General features: G+C 34.2%; 2 protein-coding genes across 2 annotated transcripts; both read right to left on the bottom strand.

Annotated features, from left to right (window-relative positions):
• Positions 1 to 80: 80 nt before the first annotated feature.
• On the bottom strand, positions 81 to 2,450 carry LOC108577731 (FAST kinase domain-containing protein 5, mitochondrial). The gene is made up of 6 exons (XM_017940922.1): positions 1,451 to 2,450; positions 1,217 to 1,378; positions 984 to 1,148; positions 641 to 869; positions 488 to 565; positions 81 to 410 (listed from the first exon to the last, which is right to left on the bottom strand). Exons 1-6 carry the CDS (start codon positions 2,440 to 2,442, stop codon positions 81 to 83), a joined length of 1,956 nt encoding a protein of 651 aa, XP_017796411.1. The 5' UTR covers positions 2,443 to 2,450.
• Positions 2,451 to 3,749: 1,299 nt separating this feature from the next.
• On the bottom strand, positions 3,750 to 4,478 carry LOC108577730 (the record flags this gene model as incomplete). The annotated part of the gene is made up of 3 exons (XM_017940921.1): positions 3,750 to 3,977; positions 4,083 to 4,272; positions 4,393 to 4,478. Coding segments are annotated over 3 exons (399 nt in total), but the record flags the coding sequence as incomplete, so codon positions are not given.
• Positions 4,479 to 9,742: the final 5,264 nt, after the last annotated feature.

Here is a 9,742-nt window from a genome sequence, read left to right as displayed (position 1 = left end):
GTTCAGTATAGGACTCCCAATTTGTTTCATATATCTATAAAAATAATCATTACATTAGTATATCTAAACTAGAATATTATTTATAATATAATACTATAGACAATAATTTGAGATATTACTGGAAGTGGTGTATATCCAACAGTTCTAATGTGACTAACTCTTTTGCATAGATTTCCATTGTAACCATCATAGCCATGTATTTTTGCTAGTGCGGGATATATATATAAAACTTTCCATTTTATTTTCTTCAATTCATCACTGTTTACATATTTAATAGTGCCTAGTGGCATTTTTGATAAGATAGGTTCAACATCAATACATTTGTTATTTTCATCTAGACCCAGAACAATATGTCTATGGCTGTGATGAGGTAAAATGTAATCAATGTATACATTTATTCCCAATTTGTTCTGGAATAGTAGATTTAACATATTAAATACTCTTGTTACTTTGAGAGTTTATTTTATATATGATTTTGCAGACATACCTTGCATAGAAATACAACTTCGTTCCGTAATTTTATACGGTTGTCTTTTCTGTGTACATCATCGTTACAGTTATATGTCTATAATAGTAAAGATAGCTTTTTATTTTAATATATTTAATTACCAAAATCTTAAATGCATATGCTATGTTGTACCTTTACTAAATATTCATATATGTTTTCTGCAAAAAGTGGACCTTCATAATGAGGCATATCTATCTGAATACAGCAATGTAAAAATAACAAGTCATTTGACAGTAACTTGAGGTTGTTTTTATATATTTTTTGTACAAATACAGGATCAAATACATGTTGCGTTAATTCTGGTGTATATATATCTTTAACTGCTAAAAATATTAAAATCCGTGCCAATGATCCTGAATACCTACATTGAATGTATGATAAATTCATTAATTTCTAAATAATTCATATTTATATATCTAATATTGTTTATATTTATCATACATAGTGTAATTTTGATAAGAAAAGAAAATCTTACTTCTCAATTTCAATTGCTCTATCTGTTTGAAACGTTGATGTTATTTCATTCAAAAACTTATGACATATATCTGTATAATAACTTGTGGAAGGAGTAAGTGTACATATAGCATAAAGAATTCTTTCTATATCTTTCAGTCTTATGGATTTCAGTTCATTTCCTGTTCTGAATTGGAAGCATTTTTATTTATGTGTATGTATACATTATTGTTATTTTTCTGTTACTTAACTTACCTTTCAAGAATGCTGTCTATTAAAACTTTGTCGTATACACGTAAGCTTGCACATGTATGTACTATATGTGTTAAGCACTTTAACGATAACTCTGGTACTTTTTTGTGTACAGATTTCAGCATATCTTGAAATTCAGGTATACAGTGTATACAGTCACTGTATCTATAATATATGCATATATGTGTATATATTTATTGTAAAAATTTATTTCTATATAATAAGTTATTTTGATACCTTGAAAGTTTCATAACTGATGCCAAAGTAGTACTATCCATAGTATCAGCACATTGTTGAACTTTGATTAATATCTTTGGCATCAAAGTTTTACTTCTAACTTTTTTTTTATTTAAGAAAAAGCCTCTTGCTATTATACCTATTTCATTTCCACTAAGCTCATACATGCATTCCTCTAGATGGCACTCAATTTCAAACATATTTAAGAACGATGTAGTACCTCCTTTAACCAAATTTAAAAGAAACAGTAGCTGAACTAAATTTTTTCCAGAAAGTTTATGAACTTTGAAACATAATTTTCTCATTGCACGCCATTTATACTCAGAATCATGGTCATTAAGCCGATAAAATGCATCACTTAATAATAACATTTCATCAACATCTGATGGATAAAATCGATTTACACATTCTTTATTCAATGCTTTTAAAAGTTTTCTATACACATTTACATCACCTACTTTATCATATAATGTAATTAAACATTGTATGAATATTTTTATCATCTGATCATTGAATTGAGGAAGTTTTGGAATAGTGGCCTGCAAGATATCATTATAGAGTGATTTTTCAAAACTTGAGCCACGTATATGACAGTATGTCAATTTTTTAATAGCAGTGAGAATATCCTGTGCAGTCTGAGATTCCCAATCTATAATGTAGAAATGGTTTAATTCTTCAGAACTAACTTGTTGTACTGTTGTAATAGGCGGTATAATATTATTTTTATAATGAACAGAATTTTCAAATAGCGAATGCAGAATTTTATGTTCAGATACATATGCCTCTATTTCTGGAATATTATGCAGATGACTTTTATTATCTGCAATGGTTCGATATGTACAGCATGGAAGAAAGTATTTATACTCTCTTGGAATTCTTTGAAATATATCTGAAGTCCATGTTGTGCAATGTGTCCCCTTAAATAACCTTAAAAGTATTACTTTCGTATGATTACATCTGTAGTTTAGAATTAATCTTGCAACCAAATTCATTTTTTTAAGCAATATAATAAAGTACAGTTTATTTCATTTACGTTTTAAAAATTTCTAACTCAACTTTTTCTCACATAAGATTAATACGAACGGTTACTTTTTAAACTTCTCACACGTTCGGCACTGTGCGATGGAAATATAAAACTATATAAATATGCACGTGTAAGTTACATACAACTAAATGTGCAAGAATGCGAAATTAAAATGAACGATTACACGTGATTTTGTATGATGAAAAAGAATAAAAATTTGCAATTAATCAATCGTACATGTATCTTTTGTCTCATGAAAGAGGACCGGTTTATTTTTCTTCAATTGTTTTGCGTATTACATAATATACCTGTATACATGTTACGTCTCTATGTTTCCATTTTTCATCGATGATTGTCAGTATACACCTTATTTTGAAACGATTCTTGATATACTTGTTGTTTATACATTGTTGATTTTTATAATGAATATTTTTTAAAATCTTAATGTACAAATTGAAATAATACAACCATCCAGCCACCACTCCCTCACTGACAATGTTCAGTTAGTTCAATTATCCTTTTATACCTTTATTTGTTCATTTCTCTTATCGTTGGTAATTGTGTTTTATTCGCATACTCCTGTGAACTGATAACCAAATTACTAAATATAAATTTAGAGTTTCTTATTTTTCTTCTTCTCGTTTACAGTACTGTAGATATAATTTCAAAGAGAATTACACAAATACAATAATTTATTATAACAATTGTAAAATTCAGATTGTTGCAAATTACGTTACCGGTACTTCGGTACATGGTGATATATTTTTAAATACATAAACAGCGTACGAAATATCTTAATATTAGAGATAAATCATTTCGTTAACTACCGTTAAATATAGTCCCTCTTTAAACATACCGAAAGCAGTCTGTGTTACTCGTTTTTAATTTATTTATGTACAAGAGTTTACCAGATAGTAGTGGCTATGCTACGTATACCGTAATATAATGTATAATACATCGATCGTTTAAACTGTGCAATGACATTCTGAAAAAAATCTTCATTTCGTACTGATTTTCTTTTCAACAGAATTGTCCAAGGGGTTCCAATCCAATTGTAAATGTATTTTCTTGTTATGCTGTAGCACATGTATGTATTGTTAATAACGTAGATACAATTGTTTAACTGTAACTTTGGTTAGAAACAACGAAGGAACAATTGTGATCAAGCGCAGAAAAAGAAAGAAACGAAAGACACGAATGACAGAGAAGTCGGACAAATAGAGAGAAAGAGGAAAAACGACGGGGAAATTTTATTTTCGCGTAGGTGGAGTGTTGAAGAAAGGTAGGCGATATTGGTACATCATCTCGAGAGTTTCGTTAATAAAAGAAAAATGTTCAGAGGAGCCGAGCAGATATTTATTTTCTGATCAATTCGTTCGTTTAATAGGCGTCCGATGATTCCAATTCTGACAAAAAGTTCTCCATTAAAGCTGATTTTCGTTCGTCCATTTGATCGTTCCTCAACTTGTGACGGACAGATCGCGTAATATCCTTCTGCAGATCCTGCAACAATTTAAGAAGAAACGTTCAGCGTTGTTTTGTCGTTCAGATTTTTCATTCGGATCTATCTGTCGGTATGGTAGATTGAAAGTCGAACAAATAGCTTACGTCGTCGAGTAAAGCAATTATCAGTTTGGATTTTGACAGCGGAATGTAAGGAATGCGACGTCTTTCCTCGAATTCTCTAATGCAGTTTAAGTTCCCTTTATTACCGTCGCAGCCTGATCCGTACACGGTCGGAAACATTGCGCGTTTCCTCGACATTGTACCCCTACACGTACGATGAAACGGATACAATCTATCGAAATAAAAAAACACACAATTAGTTTTCACATTTCTTCTGGTAATTCGATACAACACAAATATTCTCTCCAACTGTTATTTCATACGATTAGAAAAAAGGGAAAAGTATACGTACTCGCAATCGACACTTTCGCTCCGAACGTGAAAATAGCAGAGAAGAATCGCAAGGATGATCATGCATCGTTGAACGAGTACCACAGCCTGTGAACAGTTTTCACGATTCTTATTGATTTAGAAGTCTAGAAAATATCGGGAAGAGAAAAAAAAGAGAGAGATTTATTAACCCTTATGTGAACAACCGGGTACCCTTTTGCATAATTCTCACTTAAAATATTTCATCTTCCGATTGAAATATCCGGCCAGATCGTTCTTATTTCGCACATTTCCTATACGTGTTTGCCTCAAGTTCAGAATTTTCTTATCAGAAAACTGCTAAAATTGGACGATAAAGTAGAGGACAATTCTGGTTACTGACACAAGGGTTAAAAAGAAAAAGGAAGGGGGATCTTATTAAAAAGAAAAAAAAAGAAAAAGATCGATAATAACGTTGATAGAGATCTCTAGTAACATAACTGGTAAAACGAAAGGTCACTGAAATTCGCTTGTATCTACGATCATCTTGTCAACCGGGCAGAGAACGAGAGGATTTCATTAAAAATCAATATCAGATCTCCATTTATTTTCAATTTGATGGTGGCAAAAGGAGGATGATATTGGTAGGTGTATCAGCCAATTTGCGCTGACTCTGCTTGCCCTTTTCGACATCCCCTTGGTCTCTTTCGTTATTTGCGAGCGGAGAATACGTTTCGCGAGCGTAACGCTTAACAATCCTCGCTCGATAGAAAGGTATCGGAGGTGTGTGGACGCGTACAATAGAGAAAGTTGAAAAATTTAAGTGGACGAGACGTGTCTGTTGACGAGGGATCGATTCGTCGAGGGCAACGGGTATCAAGGAACGCAGCTTTTTTTCTCCAAACGAAACAAACCGATTCTCTACGATAGAGATTACCGTAAATTACACGTTTCTTCTCTTCCTTCGACATTCGTAGCTTGTTTCGTTTCGAATTACTTCGTTACACGGATCTTTATTAGTTGAACGCGATAATTAACGCGGTTCCACGCAATTTGCCTTTGATTCGTTTCTAATCCGGGTCAATTAATCAATTTCCAGTTCGCGTGTATGTAGTGTTTCCTGAGAGGATATGTGTTGTCGCGATTCGATTTAGATTTCCCTCGGTATATACCCATCTATGTATAATACACGAGGGGGGAGTGTGGTGAAGAAAAAAGAAAAGTTCGTAAAACGAAGGTAACGTTGTATCCTTGTGGAAGTAACGAGATGTTTAGAAGGGTTGATAACATGAGATAACTGTTAACGCGTCTTCCGGGTCCTTTTTACCAACGATTTTGCGTATAATCAAGATGTAAGGCGAGATAAACGCGCATGTTTTGTTCGTCGTTTTGCATTTTTATTTTCTTAATACCCACGTGTTTGTCAATTTTTCTAGTTTTTAGTCGGCTGTCTTTTGTTTGCGATATGTTAGACACTTAGAAGCAAAAATGATTAACTCCGTGAAATAAAATTTATTAAATTTGTTTTACTTAATAACATGAGATAACTGTTAACGCGTCTTCCGGGTCCTTTTTACCAACGATTTTGCGTATAATCGAGATGTAAGGCGAGATAAACGCGCATGCTTTGTTCGTCGTTTTGCATTTTTATTTTCTTAATACCCACGTGTTTGTCAATTTTTCTTGTTTTTAGTCGGCTGTCTTTTGTTTGCGATATGTTAGACACTTAGAAGCCAAAGTGACTAAATCCATGAAATGAAATTTATTAAATTTGTTTTATTTAGGAAAAATTAAGCACCAAGCATGTGCTCTGATACTAAAATTGCAAGAATATGAAAAAGGGGTGCTTAATTTTTCACAAATTTGATTTCACGACGAGTTACCCACTTTGGCTTCTAAATCGAGCCACTTAGAAACCAAAATGACTAACTCCACATTTTCATATTCTCCCAATTTCAGTGTCAAAGCACGGTGCTTAATTTTTCACAAATTTGATTTCACGACGAGTTACCCACTTTGGCTTCTAAATTGCTCATATGTGTATCGCTGTATTTGAAACAGCCACAGATGATCTTTAATAAACCTCCGAGATAAAAAAAAAAAAGAAATACCTTCTTTTATCTTTCGCGATCACGCGTACGCGAAAATTGCTCCTTTTTTTCCCCTCTCTGTGACATCATCGTTCAGTGACGTGACGTGGTTCGCAGTTATCGTTCGACGACATTCGCGTATTAATTCGGAATTTATCAAAGGAACCACTCAATGGGGGTATAGGTAGAGTAGGTGGCGACGGAACCGCGCGCGATGATGTTGCACATGGTTAATTTTAGCTAATTGGTGGACATCGCAATTGCAGAAATTATGCAAATGGATCGTGGAGAGCGGCAGACGATGCACCCGAAAAAAAAAAAAAACAAAGAGGTAACGACCATTTCAAATTTTCTTCTTTCGAACATATATTTGTTTTTTTTTTTTGTTATCGAAACTTGCGCATTGTTCGTACTGTATTTCGTGCTAATGAAAACATTCATCGAAATGATCCGCGACGTAAAAAATACCCGGTGAAAAAACGTTGCCGCGGCATCTGCGCGGACGAAAACGGTTTTCCCTTTGACGCGAAATGTAAGGCAAAGTTAGTGGGCTTTTAATTAAAAAAGACTGCCGTATTCTTCGGAAATGAGCGTATACGTATACAACGGTGCACGCACAAGGTGTATTACGGTATTTTCACCTTTTTATACGGATGTTGTATCGCGTTGTTAGCACGGCCACCGCGTTCCCCTCTATATTTCTTCATTAAGAAATACACCGGTGTCACAGACGCCAGGATAACGTACGGTCTTATTACATCGGTACAGATAATTGTCGCGTGACTCGATCGAATTGAAAACCAGAATCTATACACTTTTCCTTAGTTCGAGATACTTTTTCAGCGGATCTTCCGAACTGAAGGAAATCGAGGAGAAAGAAATCCTTGAATTTATCAATCTTTACATCATTTTTTCTTTGTTCGCGATACTTTTCCAAGAGATCTTCAATTTCTTTAAACTTATCGATCTTTACTTCATTTCCCTTAGTCCGCGGTAGTTTTTCAAGAGATCTTCCGTTTTCTTAAGTGTATCAATTTCTACATTATTTTCCCTTAGTTCGCGATACTTTTGCAATAGATCTTCCGTTTCCTTAAATTTCTCAATCTCTACATAATTTTCCCCTAGTTCCAATAGGTCTTCCATTTCCTTAAATTAATCAATCTTTACACTATTTTCACTAGTGGAAGCACACCAAGGAAAAAGTCAAAAAGTCAAGCAAAAGGAAATCCTTAAATTCACCAATCTCCGCACAATTTTCCCCTACATCGCCCTACATTACCATCAGATCTCCTGTTTCCTTAACTCCGTCAACCTCGAACGACAACTTGAACGAACAACAAGGCGAATTAATCGAATGTAATTTGAAAAGTGATCGATTAAACGGAACGTAAATATAGCGAACGTTTAACGCGAATTCGTACGAGAAAATGAATGATCGAAGGGACACGCGTTTTAGTGTTGGTTTCGTGATAATAGCGACGCTATCAATTACCGTTCCTTTTTCGTGGAACCTTCTTCATTCGTTGTTTGCTCGGGGGACGCTACGCAATAGCGGCTAATCGAAACGTTATTATATAACATATAATGTGCAAGTATACCCACGGATTCATTGGAAATTGTTGTGCGTTCGAACAGTTAAGAGAAATCTCGAGGGGGTTCTTGTCCCAACTTCCCGCCTTTTCACAAACGCTCCGGGCGTTAAATGTACTCGCTTATCGGGCCTCCTAACCGAAAAATCTAAACTTACGGTATATGATTATGTATCTATACACATATGTACAAGGTGTCTCAGGTTTCAACGGCCAAACGTTGTCAGTATATTCCATGGGTTGAAATTAGAAAAAAATGTTATACAAACGTAGGTCTTTTGAAGCTTTATTAAAAAGTTACGGTAACAATACAAAATTAAGAGAACAATAGCAGACTCGCGGTTACAGCGATATAATACAGCAATAGATCAGCAATATTTACGTTTACTCTGTTTATGCAAGAAGTAACTAATACTCCATCTCAAAAATGTCCACCGTTTATGGCAATGCAAGATTGCCAATTTCGTTATTATTTCGCTTCGTTTCGGTAAATGCATCGTTGATTTTTTGTATCAATTCAGTACGCGATCTTATAAATATCGCGCAAATATTGACGATCTATTTCTGTATTATGTACATCGCAGTAACCGTGATTCTGCTGTTGTTCTCTTAATTTTCTATTATTGCCATAACTTTTCAATAGAGCTTCAAAAAACCTATGTTTGTATAACATATTTTTCTAATTTCAACCCATGGAATATACTGACAACGCTTGACCGTTAAAACCTCGGACACCCTGTATATATATACATATATAAAATCATATAGATACACTGCCGCTCAAAAGTATTAGAACACTTGTCATTTTCTGTGAACCTTTCCTATCCCACGAAAATTATAAACAATAAGTGTAATTGTGAATAATTTAATTATTTAACCCCTTAAAATTGTTAAACACTTGTGAGATACGTCTTCGCTGTGTCCTTCGCGAGAAACGTGTCCTAAGTCAGAAGAAAACTTGTGGGAAATCTTAGAAACGGTGCGGAGGAACATTACATCTGACACGATAGAGAAATGAATAGCCAGGATACCCAGAATCGTGAATACAGTATATTCTCCACAAGTGTCAGACCGCAAGGAAGCTAAACCTGCCACTCGTAGAGTCAGGGACTACGTTTTCGAGCCTCGCGCGTCCGCCTTTGTAGTTTGACGAACGTAGACAAGGACAGCGAATAAAAGATAAGAATGAAACGTGAGTCCAGGCAACCAAGCGATTTAAATACCAACTTTTTTAATTTTTCGTTTTTTTCATCTGGAATTTTTTTTAACATGTTGGTGAGATTTTTCTGATGAAAATGACATAAAACACGACATAATTTCAACAACATTTACTTATTAACACGTTCACTGTCGCGCCAGATTTACAGGTAGCTGTCAGGCGGCCACAAGAAAATACATTTTAAGCATAGAATTATAGTATTATGCTTTATAATTTTTTTTTTTCAATTGAAAATAATGTCTAGCTAGCTATGACGTTCAAAATTTTTAGTTGACAACATTTATTTTATTTTAATTATTCTAAACATTTGACGCACTCCAGTCACTGATGACCAGCATGGCCATATCGAGGAAACAGTCTAATGTTAATACTTATTGAGTGATTAATTTAATTTCATAATATATCGCTTTAGCGAGCCACCGTTTGGTTGCCAATTGTTTATCACATAGAGTCGGCCTACTTCCCCGTAAAAAAAAAAAAAAAAAAAGTAGGGTC

The sequence above is a fragment of the Habropoda laboriosa genome, unplaced genomic scaffold, assembly GCF_001263275.1.
Source record: "Habropoda laboriosa isolate 0110345459 unplaced genomic scaffold, ASM126327v1 scaffold816, whole genome shotgun sequence".
In the NCBI taxonomy this organism is placed as follows: Eukaryota; Metazoa; Arthropoda; class Insecta; order Hymenoptera; family Apidae; genus Habropoda; species Habropoda laboriosa.
Note: the sequence above shows the minus strand (reverse complement) of the source record. Positions and strands in the feature narration are given on the sequence as shown.